The 23,044-nt window shown below is 39.7% G+C and overlaps 1 protein-coding gene across 1 annotated transcript; it reads right to left on the minus strand.

Moving 5' to 3' along the window:
- Nucleotides 1-2,747: 2,747 nt before the first annotated feature.
- Nucleotides 2,748-3,710, minus strand: LOC142441181 (olfactory receptor 2T5-like). Its single transcript, XM_075543235.1, has one exon. The coding sequence runs from the start codon at nt 3,708-3,710 to the stop codon at nt 2,748-2,750; it is 963 nt and encodes a 320-aa protein (XP_075399350.1).
- Between the last annotated feature and the right edge of the window lie 19,334 nt (nt 3,711-23,044).

The raw sequence follows: 23,044 nt of genomic DNA on the forward strand, positions 1-23,044 counted from the left end.
AACTAACTCGATGGAAGCTGAATCTATGTTGAGACTCAAAAACAGATTTAGGGAGGGATCTTGGAATATGGCTCCAGAGGGCAAGCATGGGAAGATCTCTTCAGCAACTACCAGAGAGGTTCCACCGAAAGGAAATCCTGTGCCCCCTGAAAGCCAGGAAAATAACTTAAAGATGAGGTGGCTGAAATTTTCTTGAAGGTGGAGATAGGCAATGCCGGCTGAGTGACTGACTCTCTTTCACCACTGACCATTGGCAAGCAGCAGATGCTGCGTCTGTGGCCCAGCCACACAACCCTCGCACCGCCCCATCCTGTAAACTCCTTCTTCATGATCACTGAGTCAACCTATCTGGTCAAATAGCTTACTACACTAACCTCTGGGAGCCCCGAGTGGTTAGCAAATAACATTTTTAATGTTTCTCTTTTCTGGCTCTCCTTACCTGCACCCCTCTCCCGTGTCCCCCTCATCCCCAGTGCAGCGGACATGTATATACTACCGGAGGAGCAGGAATACTACCGGAGGATACTACCGGAGGAGTATTTGTATCTAACATGATAACACTTCTACAAAGATTTCTATTTCAATTTGGGGGATGGGATACTGTCAAAAAATCATCTTTGGGAAAAATATAAGAATATATTCTTACTCCTTCCCAATGTAATTTCACTTTCTCTTTATTTTCAGAGATTTTGAAATGGAACCATCGGATGTGTTTATTGCTATTGTCCATCAAATCGAGGGGACAAACATACATGTGCCATTTTTTCAACCGCTAGTAAGTGTGCACAACTTAATCAGTTTGATTGCAAAACTACTTATTTGAAATTGACTTTGCAACATCTCTCCCTAAACAATAGATACTTATTTTAGTCATTAAATAATTGAGTATATGAGTGGGAAAAGGGAATCTAACTCTTAAAAATGTCTTTACAAGTTGGATACCATCAACTGTAGAATTGTAGATAAGCAAACATGATTTTATTGACCACATCCATCAAGATGCACTTATTCTAGATCTTTGCCCCAGCAGTCCCTCATGTTAAGGCTGGCCACACGGGCATCAGCATCATTCAGTTCACCACCGTCAGTCACCTCACCTCCCTGCCTCCATGTATGCACCCCTGCAATTCATCAACACCAATGTGACATTTCCAGAATGAAAATCAAATGAATTCGCTGCTATTTGTAAAAGCTTAGGTCACAGAAGCACAAGAAGTGATGCAGGGAAGGATTCCTACTGGTCCCTTCTCTAGTCTTTGTTCCAGTTGCACCTTTTCCCTGACATCATGTCCCTAAGCAGACCCACCACCAGGTTCCAAATGTCCCATACTCATTTTGGGGGTTTCAAAATTCAGTTACAGGATTTTCTCTGAGTCAACTTTGCTTTGAGCAAAGCTACATGTCATAGGCTGACCTGATGTGTTGCTCTGAGCTGTACTCTTTGTGAACAAAGGGGTTTATACACTGCATTGCACCTATCTGCTTATACAACTATACCTGTTGTAACTGAGGACAGCAGGCACGCCTGGCTTAGTTTTTAATCTCAGTTACCTATGATTTGGGGTTAGAGTATAGCATAAAAATGTTAGCTGAATAAATGAAGGATTAAATAGTTGATATCTCACCTCTTCTTCTTTGTTTAGAAAATTACAAATTTCAAAATGAAATTCAGATGTTACTACTTTCAAGGAACCTTTCCTAAATCATCCTTCCACTCTGGGTTAATATGTATTCAATAGGATTATTGAGCTATTTGTTCTAAGTTTATCATGCAGTACTAAAATTTTCAATTAATAAGTACCCACTAAGTATCTTAAGAGTGGCTAAATACTCAATTAATATATGCAGATATATTTATTACTGAATATATTTAGTAATAATTATATGTGCATAAGTGGACATGTGTTCTAAAGTAATTTATCATGTTTCTACCATAGTAGAATTGTTTTAAAGGAGGTGTGTGGCAGGCAAAGGCTGACATTTTAACTAATTTAAGGCACCCTGGTGATGCAGTGGTTAGAGTTCCAGGCTACTCACCTAAATGTAAGCAGTTCAAACCCTTCATCTGGTTGCAGGGGAGGGGGGGAGATAGAGACACCTGCTTCCCTAAATTTTAAACTTTCAACCCATTATGGGGAAATTCTATTACTCCTACAGAGGCACACAAGAACAGTGTGCTGAACTGGTTTGGGAAGTGTAAGATTAAGCACTCACCTGCTAATCAAAATGTGAGCAGTTCAAACATTCCATTGTGGGCGCATTTTCTGCCCAGCGGCTTCTATAACAATTCACAGTACCGGCAATCCTATGGGATGATTTCCTTTTGCCTATAAGGCTGCTATGACTAAGAATTAATTTATTTGTTACCGGTTCATTTGTTTAAGAAATGAACTTCAGGTACATAGGAAAACAACAGCAAGAAGGACACTGGCAAGGTCGACTCACACAGCCCTTACCGAGGCTCAGCTCTGATGACTGTTCTCACTTTGCTTCACTCTTTCCACGCCTCCCTTAGTGGAGAGTCAGTTTAACTTTTACGTCTAAATAGTTTTATTCCACATTTCCTAAGAATATGAATAGTCTTCTACACAATAATAGGGAAATGTGGGGAATGAATTACCTAAAAAATAGAGAGGAGGAGGGATGAGAGGAGACACTGTGATATAAGTCTGAGGAATAACATAGGCATAAGATCCTAAAATTCTAATGGGTAGAAAGAATGGAAACACATTTACTATCAAAATTGACTACTTTGTAGCTTCTTGAAAGAAAGGCCCCACATTCAACCTTTTCCTCAGCGCCCCTGTGACATCCTTATTCCTGAAACTATAGATTAAAGGGTTTAGTACAGGAGTCAGGATGGTGTAAAAGAAAGATACTACCATGTCCTTCTCTGGTGTGTGGTAGGAGATGGGGATCATGTAGGTGTAACTTGCAGTCCCATAGAATAGAATGACCACAGTCATGTGGGAGGAACAGGTGGCAAAGGCCTTCTTCCGGCCCTCTGCAGACTTCATCCTGTGGATGGTGATGAGGATGAGAGAGTAAGAGCTTGAAATGACTGTCACAGGGATAAGAATCATGAGCACACAGCACAGATACATGAGTGTCTCAATGAGTGAGGTGTCAGAGCAAGAGAGCTTCATTATGGCAGGGACCTCACAGAAGAAGTGATGGATCTCCCTGGACCTGCAAAAAGGGAAGGTCATGGTGATGGGAGTGAGCATGAAGCCATCCACTGAGCCCAAGAACCAGCAACCAGCTGCCAGGAGGAGACATATCCTATGGCTCATAAGCATTGGGTAGCGGAGGGGATGACAGATGGCCATGTACCGATCACAGGCCATGGCAGCGAGAAGGAAAAATTCTGATCCTCCTAGTGTCAAGTAGAAGAACATCTGTGTCCCACATTCAGGTGCTGAGATCTTTTTGACACCCGTGATCTGGTCCATGAGCATCTTGGGCACAGTAACAGAAATGTACATCATATCCATAAGAGACAACTGGCTGATGAAAAAGTACATAGGAGTGTGGAGGTGGACATTAGAGTGTATCAGGAAGATCAAGATGGAGTTTCCAGAAAGGGCCATTAGAAAAATCACAAAAATTACCACACAAAGGAAAATTGGGTCTTTCGAGAGGCTGAAGAATCCCAACAGGATGAAATTGGACCCTCCAGTGTGGTTGGTCAGCCATGGGGTGTCATCCATGTCCATGTCTCACCTAGGGTATCAAGGAGATCTTTGAAGTTTCACAGATCACTCACGTATTATGACCAGTTACACCATAGCCCGATTGTGCTAACTGGAGAGAATCCCATGGACTGTAGGACTTCTGGGATTATAAGTCACTTGTCATAAATCAAATTTACCAGAAAATAAGTGAGCTCACAGTTGTGTGTTGAAAGAATCTGTAACTTATAATGAAGTTGCCATTGGTGAAGGTTCCCTATAGAAACATATAATGGGAACTTGAAAAAGTGCCTCCCAGAGGGAAACACCATACATAAGGGAAAGAGGGAGAGACAGAGAAATGACTTCCTTCTTTCTGGAGTGATTGTTAGGGCATTCAGAATTGAATTAACCTCTCTAACTCAGAGACCGAGTTAGTATCCTAAAATTCTCATAGCATGGCTGTTCTCTGGAGAACCCCGTGAGGAAGATGACAAAGGCCACCTGCAGACAAATCTGCAGGCAAATCTGCAGGCAAATCTGCAGGCAAAAATAGTGGCACTAGATTCTGCTTCCTCTTTAAAACCTTCATTCCTTTTTTACATTTCCCAAAAAGGATAAAAATAAAGTTTGACCTTAATGTGTGGTGAGGGATAAATCAACTAAAATAATGATGAAACTTATCAACATTATAAATCAACTAAAATCATGACCAAAACAATCTGCTGGTTTTGTAGTTTACTCATTTCATTTTCTGCTCTTGCTGAAGTGAACCTTTATGAAAAACCCATCAAATTTCCATTACATGTATCACCAAGATGAAATTTATCTCCATGTTGTCCCATTATTTGCTCTAAGTCTCCGGGGAAAGCAAAGAACTAGCACAAAGAAGGTCACTAACATTTACCAGAATGCATTAAGAGTTGTCATAAACTTTGTCAGTTTTATTAATCCTCACAACCAATCTTTCAGGGAAACTGAGCTGCAGAGAGAGAAACTGAAAAACACTAAAATGCACTGAAAAACACTAATTCCAAATCCTCTGAACGCAAACCAAAGATAAACTTGCTTGTGTTGAAGGAAGGAGCCATCTGTCTGTTGAAGGGGCAAAGCTGAAAGGGATGTGCTTTGACGTAGAGTTGAAAACAGCTACACTGCACATCCAGAAAAGCCACACAACAAATGGACTCCAAACCCCCTGCCTGACTGAGATGAATTATTATTAATAGTTTGATACACATTTTTTCTCAAGGAGCCTAAACATTTGAAACTTCTCAATTTCTAAAGGAAAGGACTTCAAAAGCGCTTCCCTGAAAGACAGGATTAATAATAAGATCCTCCTTATGGGAAGACTTAAAAAGTGGTTACAATAGGGAGATTGTTCAGAAAGAATTAATCACAGTTTCAAATACGTTTTTAGACTTCCAATTCCAAAAACTACTTCTGATATTCAATATACTGGATGTCTAAATTCTGGTGTGTTGTAGGCAATGCTGCAACCAGAGTTGATGTAAACATCAAACATCATGGACACATTGCATAAACACAAGTATAATCTATCAAATTCATCACACGCCCCTCCACAAAGATGGAAGTGAGTTCTGTAAAAATGTTCAAAACACTAACATAGAATTCGAAACATACCTGCTGACCTAATCTGTATGTTCAGTCAAAATTAAGCAAGGATTGTTGCAAAGAACGCCTCTCATGAAGACCTCGGAGTTAGAGTGGAACAGTGGAGGGGAGGGAGCTCAAACACTCTTGTAGGGTGTGAATGGGTCACGCATCAAATTGTATTAAACGGTCTACCTGGGACAGCTGATAAGTAATGGAACACCGTGTCTTCATCCTTCATCACCCTTTTCATTCTTACGCTTCTCAGTCTTACAGCTTGGATTGAATGCCAACAGTGTAGGGCATGTTTAATGTAGGAAACCGTTAACAACGGTGGCAGAACAATAGAAAAGTTTTCTGTGGAGATCACTACATCTAGTGCTTTTATGCATAACAAACCACTAGAACCAATGAAAACGTTATTGTCTAAGTTTGCATAATAGAAAATTCACACTACATACTCACACATGTGGCTACTGAGCAGACTCATAATTTAACCCTGATATAGGGTCCAGAGCCTGTACCTTGTCAGTCTTAGGGCTCTGAGGAACCCATTTCTACTCTCCACAGTTCTTCGATTTGATTTTTATAACACAAACTGTTCATTTAATCAGAAAAAAATATGATTTAAACTTGTGTTTTAGCGTTTTCGGGCTATCACCATAATTTCCAGTGAAAAGAAAATCAGTCTCATTACCCTGTAAAATTTCAGTCTCTGAAATCCCTCACCAAATATAGGAAAAAATACATATTATTTCATCTATAAATGATTGGAAATTTAAAATATATTTTATATATTATAATAAGTAAGCATTTAATAAAGATTCAAAAGAACACACACTTGCATTTTTCATAAAAAATAGATTACAAAAATAGGAAGGTATTGAAGTGCTGTTGTGAAGAAAGTAGGCTACATCAGAGCGAACCCTTTGGAGGACGTTAGTTACCTTTTGCTCCTCCAGTTCTGTCTACAAGCCTGTTTGAACCACTATCAGATGACATGTGAGCCTCATCCTCGTGGGTGAGTGGAGCATGGTCATGGTTAAGTTTGCAAAGAGAAGTGGAGAAATTACATCACCCTTGGTTTTTCTCTACCCAACTGGGGTGCGATTGAAAGGTTTTGTTGATAAATACCTCCTGGGATATTGAAAAAGAATGCAATTAAGAAGGTCAGAGAAACTAATAGATATATGCATTGCACTTTTAAAATTCCTTTTCATGGTTTTTCTAATATTTTATATTTAAACTCAAGGTGCATTAAGATCTTAACCAAAATTAGTAACTATTTTATGTCTCATCATTAATACTGAAATATTATCAATTATGTGTTAGATTATACATAACTTTTGTCACCTTTTCTCTGTGTGTATGTGTGTATACACTCTAACAATTTTAATGAAAACATTGCAGTGAATTGTTACTGCTCTTCCCATCTTTTACATTTATAGAATCTGAACCTCAGAGTCCAACTGACAGGTCAAAGATGACAGGATGAATGTGTATTTGGGTCACAACTCAGACTGAGACTATATCCTTCATATCTGTATATCCATTACACTTCCTTCAATTACTGATTGTTATCTTCCAACTACATTGCTTTTCAATTAAGATATACAGTGTTTGCTTTTATTTTAAAAGTTAACAGTTTAATTGCCAAAGAAAATATAAAAACAAAACAAACGAAAATAATAAAACCATCTGGACAAAAATACTTCTTCAAAGTCATATGATGCCTTCAAACCACCAATTTTTTTTATTGAATGCATGCTATATATGTTAAACATGGAACAAACTTGAGGCAATCTCTACTGTCTTGCAGCCAAATATTTCTGAACCTTTAATGTGCATATGGTTGTGTGCAGAGTCTCTGTCACATTCTCGCTGTAGTGTCTGAAGTGTTTTTTCATAGCGCAATACTGACTAAGGAGCTTTACAGTCTATATACGTAGTATACCAGAATTAACTGTCCACTCTGAATGTTGGATATTTACACTGAGTTCAAATTTCTAAATAATAAATCATGCTGCAATGAAAATCATTTTGTTACAATAATTTGAATGTATTTATCCTTAAAAATTAACTACCACATGTAGGGAACCTCATGTCCCTCAGCCCTGGATCAAAAGCCATATACAACCTTCAGGTAATTACTCTCGGTTTTCTGTCATATAAATTGTGCCTAATGGTCTTCCTGCCCTTGTTTCCCCTGCGGTCATTAGTTACTTGACCTTTGCTAGGATTGGTGCTCAATTGCTAGCAGCCGCTATGCTCATTGGATGACACACACCTGGCGGCACTTCCGCCAGGCGCCTGGTATGCCTCATTAGCATACAGAACTGTTTGAGCACAATCGCCTGCAATGTATTCCTTATTTGGTAGGTGCATGGCTATTGGCTACCCCAGCTATACCTTATTCCTATATGAAGTAATGGTGCCCGCCCTTCGCTGGCTATTTAAGCCTCTGCTCTCAGCTCAATAAACGAGACTTGATCAGACGCCTGTCTTGTCTCCATTCTCCGTGTCTCTTGCCCATCTTCATTCCCAGTCTCTCCTTCAGGTACCCACGCTGTTGATGACCCGTGGGTTTTATACCCGTGGGTATAAAGTTTTTCAAGGATATCAACATACATTTAATTGATTTTTCAAAGGTTTCTGCAAATTCTCTTACAACATCTAGGTTCACTTGTACTGGCATTACATTTTATGCACTTTTAAACACAATGAATGAAAGTATATATACATGGTATGTTCAATGTCAAGCATTAATATCTAGCTTGAATTTAAAAAAATAAGAGGAGAAAAAAACCACAGAGAATGATATTGGGGATATCTTTGGAAATGGTGGGTGTTGTTGTCTTCAAGTTGGTTAGGACTCTTGCTAATCACTTGAACAACAGACCAAGACATTGCCCCGTACTGTGCCATTGCATGACTCTTAGTATGTTTAATAATAGTGTTGTGCCCACCTTATATTTTTCCACCTTATATTTTGAATACTTTCCTATCTCTAAAGGTAGAGAGCTAATCTTTTTAGCACTTATCAGACAATACTATGTTGTGATCCATTCAATTTCCAATAGCTAATTTCTAAATAGAGTGTTAGGCCTTTTTTCCTAGTCTATCTTACTCTGGGAGTGCTGGTGAAACCGCTCCATGTAGGTGATATTTTTGTTATTTGATGCACTGTGGCAAAGCTTCCAGCATCATTACTACAGGTAAACCACCACAGGATGAAAAAATGACAGGTGAGTGATGGATAGGATAGATAAGAACCTTTTACTCAGCAAGTGACAATTCATCAGTCCCATGAATGAACCAAGGATGAAACTAAGCCAACAGAGATAGTTTAGGCAAAGGGAAGAGGGAGAGAAAAGGCCCTGAGAAAACACCTCACTTAGCATGTTTGAAAAACTAGAATAATATCCACCTTCAAGGTATAGGGGAAAAGGTGAGGAGGCCTACAAATGAGGTTAACATAAAGCCAAAGGGCAGATCCTGCATGATCTTGAAGGATTTCCTAATGATCAGGAACAATTTACAGCGTGCTTGAGAAAAGAAGTAACTGTAGGTTTAGAGGAAGAAAGTACTCATCACCAATTTTGGGCTTCTTGGACATTTGGTCACTTTCTTCCAAGATTTCTGTAGGCAGCTTACCAAACATTCTGACACCCATGTGTTTTTATTACAACCTGGATTTCCATCCTGATCCCTACTTACTGTTACTCATAGTGACAACTATAGCTCAATGGCCACAGAACGCAAGGGCATAAGAGTTTGGGCTCTTCATTTCTCTGAAAAGACAGTCTTGAGATGTCATTGGAAGATGAGAGAGAGAGGAAAGATATGACAGGACTTAAGCTATACAAACACTACTAGGAAGACTTTTTGAGAAATAAAGTTAGGGAATAAGAGTACAGGCAGGACTTTGAACCATTCTTGGTGAGAAATATGGTGGATGAATGAAGGTGGTACGGAGAAAGTGAATATGGTAATGCTATTTGTGCACAATTCACTGGTGTTTTATTGACTATAACAGGGCGCTCAACTCCGTGGAGCATAACAAACTATGGAACACCTTGAAATGAATGGTAATTTGAAAATACTTCATTGTACTTATGCAGAACATGTGCATAGGTTCAAACAGAACAAGTGAACACTTCATGGTTTAAAATCAGTAGAAGTGTACATCAGGATTTGATCCTCTCGCCATACTTATCCAATCTATCTGAGGAGGAAATCATGGGAGAAGCTAGATTATATGAAAAAGAATGTGGCATTAGTTTGGATGATGGCTTATTCAAAATTTGTAATATGGAGATGGCACAACTTGGCTTGCTGAGAGTGAGGAGGACTAGAAACACGTGCTGATGAAGCTCAGGGATTATAGCCTTAGGTATTTGGATTTGAACTCAATGTAAAGGAGACTAAATTCCTCACAACTAGATCAGCAGGTTACATCATGACAAGTGGAGTCAAGATTGAAGTCAAGGATTTTGTCTTGCTTGGATCTGCAATCAGTGCTCATGGCAGCAGCAGTCAAGAGATGAAAGGATGGGTTGCATTGGGTAAATCTGCTTCACAAGATGTCTTCAATGCATTGAAAAGCAAGGATATTACTTGGAGGACTAGGGGGCTCTTTACCCAAACCATTGTATTTTCAGTTGCCTCATATGCATGTGAAAGTTGGATGCTGAATAAGAAAGAGTAACGAAGAATCAATGCATTTGAAATGTGGTTTGTGGAGAAGAATATTGAAAGTGCCATAGACTGTTAAAAGGACAAACTGACCAATCTTGGAAGAAGTATGGTCACAGAGTTCCCTAGACACAAGGATCATTAGATTTTATCTTACATATTTGGACATGTTGTCAGGAGAGACCTGTTCCTGGAGAAGGGCATCATACTTGGTCAAGGAGCAATAAGAAAATAGAGGGCCACGCGGCATGAAGTGACACAGTCTCTGCAACATTGGCCTCAAGCGTAGGGAAAATTGTGATGCTGCCACCAGACCCGGCAGGGCTTCTTTCTTTCCTTTTTTTAATAAAGGAAAAATGTATTAGCTGATGAAGCAGAGGAACAAAGATTCCTGAAGATCGGGGCTGCGGTGTGTCATGCTATCGTGCTACAGGTCAGAGCAGCTCAATGGCATCTAGCAGCAATGCTTTATGCACTGAGGGATGCAGCAGAAAGTTAGAAGTTTCATGAGGGGCTTAGTTGCTGAGAAGAAGCCCAGATGGAGAAAATACACCACGGAATGCAGAAACTTGGAGTCCAGAGAAATGTGGAGTTCTCACGGCACAATTTTAAGGCCCAGCAGTGTAGGAAGGAAGGAAGTAATGGCATTGAATAAGAAAGGAGTGCCAACATTTTATTTTATAAACTCAAGTAGTTGATGTTAGCGCTCGACATCATTTCATCGTATCCAATGTCATTTCTCTTAATTCCCTTAAATATGCCTTGTTTTAGTGATTGTTGCTATTGGGAAAATTTATAACCAGCACACTTCTCCTGTAACATATTTACATTCAAAATGTTTGCATTTTTAGTTGTTTGTATTAGTTTAAAATTTATTTTAAAAATCATTTTGATATATTTAGAAAATAGGATTCAAATTTTAATTAGAATAGAATTAAGATATATTTGTAAATGCTTATTTATAACAACAAAAAATAAAGAGTAGCAGCTGAGGCTGCAGTTAATAGCCAATCATTTCATGAGATTTAGTTCCTTGAATTAGAGGTCTAGGGTCATAGTTTCATAGAATATCCCAGTTAATTTGCATCACATCTCTTTTAGTGCTTTTGTTCCACCTCAACGTTCATTATATAATGCTTGGGTTTGTAAAACCTTTCATGTGAACATCCTTAATACAAACAGCCTGCATTTGCTGGGAGTATTCAGATAAGGGAAAGTCAGGACTAGGAAGAAATAGAATGTGTGGCTAATAACTGTTCCTTCTGCCATGGCATTAGAAAATCCATATAGTGTTCAGCTAGCATTACTGATCATTTTGAACAAAAATTCTATAGAAAAATCCTGGTCAAAATGGGCACAATGTGGCACAGTTTCAAACACATGTCGTATTCCAACTTTAGAGTCATTGATGTTGGATGAAGCCTAGAAGCATTTGCCCTGAGAAAGTCTTTAAATATTATCACCAACTGTACCATGAAGTCTTCTCAAAACTAAAAAATTGTTTGTCTTCACTCATAAAGAATGTCTGCTTTGAGCACATACGTATGCAATGCAGAGACTCTGATTACATTCTTCACGTTTTACAACCATTTCCAAGCTGTTCTTCCATAATTAGCATAATCTCACTGCACCTTAATATTCCTATCTGGTCTTTTGAGTTGTTCTTAATTTTTTTATATGGGTACGTATTAAAAGAGTACAAAGCTCAAGACAGACATTCTTGACTAATTGTTAAATATTGTTCAGTTTTAAGAAGTAAAATTTTACTTGATTTTTTTGGCTAAAATGTATCAATAACTGTGATTATTCTAAGATAGTTTCAGTTTATTGTTGCTGTCAGGTGCCTTTGAGTCAGTTCTGCTTCGTAAGCCTATGTCCATCAGAGTGAAACACAGCCCAGTTTTACCCCATCCTCACATTTGTCTCAATGTCGAGTCCATTGTTTCAGTCACTGGGTCAATCTATATCAATGAGAGTCTTCCTCTTTTTCCTGGCCCTCTACTTTATTAAACATGATGTCCTTTTCCAGAGACTGATCCCTCCTAATAGCATATCTAAAGTATCTGAGCTCAAGTTCACCATCCTTTCTTCTAAGGAATATTCAGGCAGTACTATTTTGACAAAAAGACTTGTTTATTCTTCAGGCAATCTATGTTACTTTATGTTATTAAATAACTGTAACCAACATTAATAAAAATACATCAATTCTTCTCAGATCTTCCTTATTCTCTGCCAATCTTTCCTATGAACATGAGATGATTCGCCTTAGTTCTCAGAGACCTCTTCAAAGAGAGCTTTTGAAGGTTTGCCAGTGAAATATTTCCTTGGATGTTTTGACTGGTACATGAATATTAATTGTGAATTCAAGTAAAATGAAATCCTTGACAATGTCAATAGTTTCTGTTTATCACAATGTTTTCTATTGGCCCGGTTGTGAGAATTTTTTTTTTATTTTACTGAGTTGTAATCCATTCTGATGGATGCAATTCTTCTTCTTCATCAGTAAGTCTTTGAAGTGTTCTTGACTTTCAGCAAGTTACACTGGGTCACCTGCATCTTACAGTTTCCCAAGTCGTCTTCTAATTCTGATGCTGTGTTTTTCTTCATATAACCCTGTTTATTTGGTTATTTATTCAGTTGCAGATAAGATAAGTCTGGTGGAAGCATACCACCATCTTTGTTCGCAGGCTATCAATGAAAGGGTTCATTCCTCTCTTATGGTGTTCCAGGCAGACACCACCATGCCTTGTTCAGCTATGTACTAGGAATCAGGGAGCACGTAGATGAGGGAAACAGCAAAGAACATCACTACCACCATGTTGGAGGAGCAAGTAGTGAGGTCCTTTCTGTGGCCCTAAACTGAATTCATTCTGTGGATGAGGTGCAGGATGAGGTTATATATGGTGCAGATTATGAAGAAAGGAATGTCCACCAGAAATGCATGAATATCTCATATAGGGGGATGGCAGTGCTAGAGAATTTCATCAAATTGGGGCTATCATATAAGAGGTTCTGCTCTATAATCCTGATTCCTGTTCAGCAGCTTCCGGGTGGCAGGAGAAGTCTGTCTTGAACCAAACTGTACTCACCTTTTTCTATAATTGTGTAAGCCAATTCATGATAGAAATCTATTTCTATATTCAAACACATATAGGCATCACTGGTTTTGCTTCCCTTAGAGAACCCAATATAACCAGTAGAGTACCAAGTATGATTCTATAAACTTCTCTATGAAATTTTGTAGAGAAATAAAATCATAAAAATGAGTTTCTCAATTGGTTCTCAGGTCCAGTTACACCTAAAGGTGCTGAGAATACTATCTCTGTAACTATGGATAAATATGCCACTACATGCAAAGAAGACACTGTTTATTCATGGTGTGGAATGGCAAAGCTAATACCCCAAATAGCACCCTCAATAAACAAAGTGTTGTTAAGAAATGAGGTTCTGGGTGATCATGTGTTTAATATATTTCTACAATTTTGTAAGTATCAGAAACATAGAAAGCTGGTTGGTTGCTACTTCTTGCAATGGACAAACTGTTAGAGGAAATAGGTGAACTTAGAAATTTGAATGCTTGACTTAAATGGAGTGTATATGAACCCAAAGGGTCTACTTCTGCCATGAGAGAAAGCCTTCTCTCTTCCAGTAACAAAACTGATACTGCTGAAAACCAAATCCAGAGTCCTATCATATGAATGACTAAATTATAATCCAATTCTCAACCTAGAAAGGTGTCTGATATTAAAGTGAAAACACTGATTGAAAAGAAGTAAGACCATAGGATTAAAGAAGGGGTCTATGGGCCTATAATGCGGAAGATGGAGACATTGAGCCTAAATAATCCAATAAACAACTCCAAACACCAGCACCATACCTCCCATCTGAAGACATCAATCTAATCTCAGTAAAACTATTATCCCCCATCCACCCACCCACACACCTGATATGCATGCCAATAAGACACCTTGTGTTATATCTGAGCTAACTCACAAGATGGGGCTTCAGGTTCCCAGGAAACACTTTATCCAACCTATTATTACCTTTAGACTGATAGCTAGACTTAAGTCACATGTGTCCCCCAAAATGAAGTCCAAATGATGGCCCAGGAACAAGTGCCCTGTACTCTTAAATAACTGCTAGAGTATTCAAATATTTACAGACAGACATCTGGAGAATATGTGTGTGGATGGCTATAGGTGTGGGGAAATGGTGAAAGGAACATAAGTTTGAATCAGTCTAAGTTTATTGATATGAGCACAGATTATTCATTCAATGTTTCACCTAGAAAGGTTAGAAGATCTAATAGTTTATTTGGTTGGTAGGTTCGTTGAAATGTGGGTTTCAAGATGGTCCACGCTGAGTTAGTGCAGACCTGCCTTGGTGTACAATAGAAGAAAGCATCAGAGGCTTAGGGAAGTTGGCATGTTACAGTGGATTTATGAGGATATATTCACAAATCCAGAAAGAGTGTTCTCCCAAAACACACCTTTTACTGAAACTGTTAGGAACAAATTTGGGAGGAGCACCCAAAACAAATTTGAGGGTTAGAAACAAATTTGGGAGGAGCGCAGCACCTCTGTGTTGCTGTTTTACGTCAGCCAGACTTAGCAGGGGTAACTACCCTAAGTGAATGACGGCCTTTGGCCAGAATGCAGCTGAATGGACCCCTTGGGGTTAGAGGTCAAGTAGTAGCACACAATGGACAGTGACAAGGTAGGCATGTGTGGTAGCTACACAACTTTATGTAACCTTGATAAATAAGAATGAAGGGTGGAGTCTAGCCTGTCAATCAGGTCACAGCCTGCTGATCCCTCCTTATGGGCGTGGCCTTCTTATGACGATTCTGGGATTTCTCTTCTCTAGGGGGCAGGGGACACTCTATCTATTCTTCTCTTTGTTGTTAACAAGCCTCATGGAGCCAGCTGATGGCAGCCAGAGCTGTGGAAATGCTTCTACTGCCACCACTGGATCCACAAAAGTTTCCACCCACTGGCCTGTGATCTTCCTGCATTTGGCATCATTACATGCACTGCATAAGTTTAAAGAGGAATTTATGGACTAGTATGGGACAAATGGGCTAATATCAAGCTTTTTGACCTAATCTGGACTGGGCTGGGATATTATCATAATATATAATCCCTCTTTGATATAAAGCTCTCTCTTACACACATACGAGTGTCTCTGGATTTGTTTCTATAGTCTACCCAGACTAACACACAGGGTTACAGAAATGGATAGCAGAGTCAAAATAGTAATTAGAAGAGCCTGACTTCAATGGATCCATGATGTTGGTGCTGCTTACACCAGGTTTCCCCAGGAATACAATAGATTGGAAGTCTACTAAATATTTACTTGACCTATGCAAGCGGAAACATTCTGGGTTTCAGATTTCCAGAACAGAGAGTAAAGTTCCCAGACCTGAGCCAGTTTACAGGCCGCAAACTCTTAAATGAAGGGGCAATCTAGTCCCTTTGAGGAAGGGCCCTCTTACACCTCCATAGGTTAGTACTGTTTGTCTTTGTCCTAGTCTTCCCCAAAGGGATTTTCAGCCTCTCATAAGAGTAACTGTTTATTGGGGGAAAGGAAATAATCAGACAGACTTTTTGTGGATGACTGGACACTAGCTCTGAATTGATATCAATACCAAAACCAAAATTATTACCATCAAGTATATTCTGACTTAGTGACCCTACAGCGTAGGCTTGAACTATAACTATTTACTGGCGTAGAAAGCCTAATCTTTTCCTGTAGAGTAGCTGGTAGTTTGGAACTTCTAATCTTGCAGTTCACAGATCAACATGTAATTGACTACAACACCAGGGCTCCTGACATTAATCCTAGGAGACTCAGAATGTTTTCAAGGCATACAGTCAGAGTGGGACCATATGGAGGTCATTAGGAATGGACTCTCAGCTCAGGTCCATCACACAGCGGGCCCATTGGGTCCCCCAAACCATCCTGTATTATTTACTCAGTTCCTGAAAGCATCATTGGAATAGGCATACTTAGCCACTGGCTGAACCCCCATATTAGATCTCTGAAATGTGGAATAGGGCTATTATGGTAGAAGTTCCAAGAGGAAGCTATTAGAACTGTCCCTGTCTAGGAAACTAGTAAACCAAAAGCAATGCCACATTCCTGGTGGGATTGCAGAGATTAGGACCACCATGAAGGATGTGGAGGATTCAGAGATGATGATTCCCACTATATCTTGTCCATATGGCATGTGCAAAAGCCAGATCTTGGCAAATGGCATTGGACTATTTTAAACTTAGTCCATCTTAAATGACTCCAATTGCAATTACTCAAGATGTAGTTTCAATGCTTGAACAAATTGATAGCTATTTGGTACCTGTTATGCAGCCATTGATCTGGCCAATGCTTTTCCCCCGACCCCCTTGATTCTGCATTCAAAGAACTGCCACCCAAAGCAGATTGCCTTCAGTTGACAAGGGTCACAATACACTTTCACATTTCCCCAGCAGGGTTATGTCCACTCTCCGGGACTATGACATAATTTGATCTGAAGAGATTTTGATCACCTTTCCCTCCACAAAATACCCCACTGGTCCATTACACTGATGGAATTATGTTGATTGGAACTAGTAATGAAGAAGTATCATTAATTTAAACTCCTTACTAAAACATTTGCCTGATAGAGGGTGGAAAATAGATCCAAAAAAATTCAAGTGCTTTCCACATCAGTAAAATTTATAGAAGTCCAGTAGTTTGAGGCTTGTTCAGATATCCATACTAAATTGAAAGATAAATGATAACATCTGGCCCCTCCCACAACTGAAAAGTAGGTACAATGCCCAATAGGCCTCTTTGGAGATTGGAGCCAATATATCCCTCATTTGGGTGTGCTAACCTGAGCTACATGACTGCTTTCCTATCAGTTTGTCATACTGTGGTGGCTTGTGTGTGTCTATGACACTGGAAGCCATGTTGGGTATTTAAAATTTTAGTAGGGTCATCCAAAGGGAACAGATTTCAGCAGAGCATCTACACTAAGAACAGACTGCTAAGAAAGAATAAACTGTACACTTTGGAGGAAATCACTACTGAAAATTCTTTGGACAGAAGTGAAACATTGTCAGATACTGAAAATATCATGACAAGAAGCAGAACATTCTCAGAGCTGTTGCCAGAGATGAGTACTTCAGCTTGGAAGGCACTCACAATACTAGTGAGGAAGAGCTGCCTTTTCAGAGTTGATCAACCACAATCTTGTGTGTACATTAAAGTCTGTGGAAGTACGTCAGTCAGGACTTCCATTTTATGACGAAGCACGAGTTGGAATGAGTAGAAACAGCTACAAACATAAATAATAGAAACTTGGAATATATGAAGTATGAATCTAAGAAACTTTAAAGTTTCAAAAAATGAAATGGAATACATGGAAATAGACATTTCAGCCATTAATAAACTGAAAAAAAAAACATTGGCCATTTTGGAACCAGAAAATAATATGGTTTACTATGCTAGGAAGGAAACAATCAAGAGGAATGGCATTTAATTCATCATAGGAAAGGGGAGTTTCTAAATCAATTTTGAAGTACTATCTTGGAAGAAGTACATCAGAGTGCTCCTCAGAAGTAAGGCTGGCAAGACTGCATATTATATACGTTGACTATGCCATCAGGAAACATCAGTCCTAGAGGACATCATGCTTGGTAGAGTGAGGGGCATCAGAAAAGAGAAAGGCCCTCAGTGAGATGAAGTAGCACAATGGCTGCAGCAATAGGCTCTGGCATAGGAACAATTGTGAAGATGCTTCAGGACCTCGCATTGTTTCCTTATACTGTGCATAAGGTTGCTATGGGCTGGAACCAACTCAATGAGGCCTCACAAAAAAGCAACTATTATTAAAAAAACATCAGTCAATCCTTAATTGAATATCATTCATCAAAATCACTGATCAATACATCTCAAAATTTCCAAGATTGTGAAAAATAAACATGGAAGCCTTGTAGGAGACTAATGTGAAATAGGCATATGCTCTATGAGACACTGAAACATTGAGAAAATGCAAAGGTTTTTTTTAAGACTGAAACAATGTTAACTTTCTGGTTCTAATGACTATGCTTCCTGCCCTGCCCACCTCCCACCCCATCACGCCTCACTTACTAACTCACTGCCATGGAATCTATTGTGACTGAAAGCAACCTTATAGGACAGGATAGAACTTCTCTGTGGGTTCCTGAGTTGGTACTCCTTGTGCAAGTAGAAACCTTCATCATTCTCCAACAGTACAGCTGTAGGTTTTGAACTGCTGACCTTCAGATTAGCAGAACAATGCGTTATTGTTGTTGTTAGAGGCCATCAAGTTGGTTCTGACTCATAGTGTCCACATGAGCAACAGAACCAAACACTGCCTGGTGCTGTGTGATCCTCACAAACATTCATATGTTTGAGTTCATTGTTGTAGCCAATCCTTCTTGACAAGTGTCTTACACCCTTTACTTCCCTTCTACTTTTCCAAACATGCTGTCTCTATCCAGGGACTGTTCTCAACTAAAAACATATACAAAAATGCAAGATGTGAAGTCTCCCCATACTTGCCTCTGAAGCAAGCATTCTAGCTCTACTTCTTCCAAGACATATTTTTTGATCTTTTGGCAGTTCATGGTGCTTTCAATAACCTTTGCCAGCCCCATAATTCAAACACATCAATTCTTCTTAAGTCTTATTAACTCAATGTCTAGCTTTCACATGCATATAAGACCATTGAAAATAACATGGCTTGGGTCAGGTGTATTCTGTTAGGCCTATTTGACTAGATAGCAGATCCAGAGATAAATAAGATATATAAGAAAGATCTGTGGTAGTTAGATAATTTCATGTCAACTTGAAGATTTAAGAGTAAATGGCTGGAGTTCAGCCTGTCAATCAGGTCACAGCCTAATGATGCCTCCTTGTGGGTGTGGTTTCCCATAAAGAGGATCCAGAGAACATCGCCTTGCTTTCTCTGCTTTCACCATCCTTCTGAAGAGCCACACGGAGACTTGTGAGCCCTCTGATGCAGCAACTGCCATTGGATCCATAAGAATTTGCACCCACCAGCCTGTGATTTTCCTGCTTTCTGCATCATTGCATGTGACTGCGTGAATCTGAAGAGAAACTTATGGATTAGTATCAGACTTGTGGACTAGTATTGGCATATGAACTTGATCTAGACTGGATTGGGTTTTTCACTTGATGTATAATTACTTCTGGATAGAAATATCTTTCATATACGTATATTAGTGTCTCTGGATTTGTTTCTATATTACGATAAAATAAATTGCTTTATATAAAGGAGCAATTATATATTAAGAATACATCACAACCTAGTCCAATTCAAGTTCATAAGTCCAATGCTAGTCCATAATTACCTCTTCAGACTCACGCAGACACATATAATGATGCAGATACAGGAAGATTACAGGCCGGCGGGTGCAAAGTCACGTGGATCCAATGGTGCTAGAAGCATCCCAGAGCTCTGGCAGGTCTAAGAATGGCTTGCCAACAGGAAAGTGAAGCTAGAGACAGGGGAAGGTCTCCAGGGCTTCATTGTGAGAAGGCCACACCCACAAGAAGGCACCATCAGGCTGTGTCCTGATTGACAGTTGAATCCCACCCCTAAAGTTTTATATATCTTCAAGTTGTGATGAACTTATGTAAATACCACAGACACCATAGTTCTTAAAATCATTTACTTGCTTTTCAAACTTTTAAAGAAGTCTTGTTCAGTAGATGTATTCAATGAAATGCATTATTTGTTCATCTAACTGCTACTTCCATGAGCATTGATTGTGGATGCTCAGAAGACTAACTCCTTGACAACAGCAATCTTTTTTCCATCATCATGATGTTCCCTATTGATCTAGTTGTAAAGATTTTGGTATTCTTACATTGAATTGTAATTAATATTAAGGATTGCAATCTTTGATCTTCCTCAGCAAGTGCTTCAAGTCCTCTTGATTTTCAGCATGCAAGGCTGTGACATCCGCATACCTCAGATTGTAAATAAACCTTCTTTCAATGCTGATGCCACATTCTTCTTCTTATATTCAAGCTTTTCTAGCTATTTTCTCTGCATATACATTGAATATGAATGGTAAGAGGATACAATCTGGTTGTATACACACCTTTCCTGATTTTAAAGCATGCAATGTTCCCTGTTCTGTTCACACAACTGTTTTTGATACTTGTGCAAGTTCCACATGAGCACAATAAAGTGTTCCAGAATCCACATTCTTCTCAAAGCCATTCCAGTGTTTGTTATTATCCACATAGTAAAATGACTTGGAACAGTCAAAGAAACACAAGTAAATATTTTTCTTGTATCCTTTAATTTCAGCCACGATCTAGCTGACATCAGCAACAATGTCTCTTGTTCAATGCCCTTTCTGAATCTGGCAGCTCCCTGTCATTGTATAGCTACAGCCACTTGTATGTAATATCAATGATATTGTTCTATAATTTGAGCATTCTGTTGGGTTGCCTTTCTTTGGAATGTGAAGAAATATAGATCTCTTCCAGGCAATTGGCCAAATAGCTGTCTTTCAAAGTTCCTGACATAGAGCATCGGGTGCTTCCAGTGCTTCAGTTCCTGGTTGAAACATTTCAATTTGCATTCCATCAATTCTTGGTGCCTTGTTTTTGACTCAGTAACCCTGATTGCATAGGGGTTACCAATTAGGCTGTTAACAACAAGGCAATAAAGCCAGCATCAATAAATTTTAAAACACCGAGGTAATATCAACCCTCTTCTCAGCTAACAATGCCAGTTAGTCAGAAATCCACTTTGGAATGATCAAGCTCAAAAAATTGAAAATTTAGCACCTATTTTACTTAAACACTTAGAAAATGAAGAAATAAAGAATGCAATCAAAATACTACTTGAAACAAATGAGAGTGAAAATACCACGTGCTAAACCTTGGGGACACAGCAAAAGCAACACTTAGATGGTGTTATAGTTACATAATCTGGTGTCACCTTGATATTATTAAAAGTGAAGGGGTGGAGTTGAGCCTGTCAATCAGGTCACAGCTTGATGACCTCATCTTGAGGCACTATGGAGATAAATAGCTCACTGGAGGCCAGACCCATACTCCCTGCTTTGTTTTCCTGTTGATGAGAACATGGAGCTATACTGATAAAGCCAGAGCCCTGGGGCTGGAGAAGCCACATGGAGATCTATCGCAGCACTGAGATGCTTCCAACACCACTGGATACACAAAACTTTCCACTTACTAGCCTGTGATCTTCCTGCATTCAACATCATTGCATGGCTGTGTGAGTCTAAAGAGGAATTTATGGACTAATATCTACATATGGAGTAATATCAGAATTGTGGACTTGATCTGGACTGGGGAGGGATGTTTTCTTATTGTACAATTACTCTTTAATATAAAGCTTTCTTTTACACACACGAGTATCCCTGGATTTGTTTCTCTATTCGACCTGGTCTAACAGAGATGGCAATAACTACACACATCAGTAATGCACAAATAATTAAAATAAATACTTTAGGAGAACTTCCAGGAAGATGTGGCAAAGTGAGATCCCCGCCCAAAAGCTCCAGGAGTAAGGTATGGTAATCAAGAGATGAGACAGCCAGTACTGGGAATCTAGACTCAGGAGCTCGCTTTTCAGCACACTGAGATTCTTTCCAGGCCTCCATTGCCAATTTCCAACCATGGAAGGTGAAGTAGAGCTCACATGTGATATTTCCCCCTGATTTGCACTCAGTGAGCCTGCAGATACCGCTCTCTTAATTTCTGCCCTTAGAGCATGCAGCAGAGTTCGCAGTGGTGCCTCTACCTCCCCCAGCCTGGCATTCAGTGAGTTGACGCATAGCCCTTCCTGTTTCTGCCTTCACAATGGGCAGCTGAGGGAGAAGCAGTGCCAGACTCCCACACTCAGTGAGTTGGCATATAGCCTTTCCAAATTTCTGCCCTGGTAGATTGCAGCAGAGTTTGAAGAAGTGCCTATGCCTCTCCAGAGAGGTATGCAATTTGTTTGCTGAACTCCACTCAGATTTCCATCCTCAGCATGCTCAGAAACCCCCTTCCCTTGGGCATCCATGACAATAACCTAATTCCACTCAGGGCCCTCACACAAGAAACTGATCATTCACCGTTGTGCAGAAGTCCACAACAAAGGGGCCACCTCAGTGCCATTTGCCAGTGAGTATTCCTCTGGGGTCCCAAGTGTTTGGTAGAGATCTACAGCTGTGGCATACCCTAATCCACCCTGATGCCTGAATTGTGTTTAGAACTGTGGAGCCAGCAGAGCAGGCCAGCCCAACCCATGCAGCTCATGTCATAGGTTCCTGCTTGGGCACATGACTACAGCCAGCCTATGACCCTCTGTTAGTGTCACCTGGGCAGCCTGAGTGGCCCAAGTCTAGCAATTCTAGTTATCACAGCCTGAGCTGAATCAAGCAGCCTGCACAGCACTACCATCACTGCCCACAACTGCCCCAAACAAGATCCCTGAGAGGGTAACCCCCAAATATGCAATCCTGGCTGTCTAAGGAGAGAGTAAATACAAAATGAGATAAAGAAGTGGCCCGATCCCCCAGTATAGTTGGCTACAGGTAATCCTTAAATCCATTTTCACTAGCCTCCGGCACCAAGCTCCTCCAAAATGACACTCAGACAACAGTTCACATCCACCACGTCTACAAGAAAGCAAGAGAAACACAATGCAATGCTGGAGTAAGTCCTGAACCTAACAATGTTCATAAAATAAGCAGATGTTGATCTACCATAGAATGAAATCTTGAGTACGCTGCTTAGAGTCATACAAAATATGAGGGATTCAATTCCGGAAAACGATGAAATAATAGAGAAGATAGAGTCCGCATACCAAAGGGAAATACAGGGGTTAAGAGACAATGCAACAGAATCAAAGAATAAGAAAAGAGACCTCACCAACAGATGAGAAGTGGAGAACTGTATCAGAGATCTAGAAGATAGTCATGCAGATTTCAACAAATGGAAAAGGCAGTCAAACAAGACAATTAAAGAAGCTGGAGAAAATGAGAACGATAAGCAGTGCTAGGAAG

This window comes from Tenrec ecaudatus, chromosome 2, assembly GCF_050624435.1.
Source record: "Tenrec ecaudatus isolate mTenEca1 chromosome 2, mTenEca1.hap1, whole genome shotgun sequence".
In the NCBI taxonomy this organism is placed as follows: domain Eukaryota; kingdom Metazoa; phylum Chordata; class Mammalia; order Afrosoricida; family Tenrecidae; genus Tenrec; species Tenrec ecaudatus.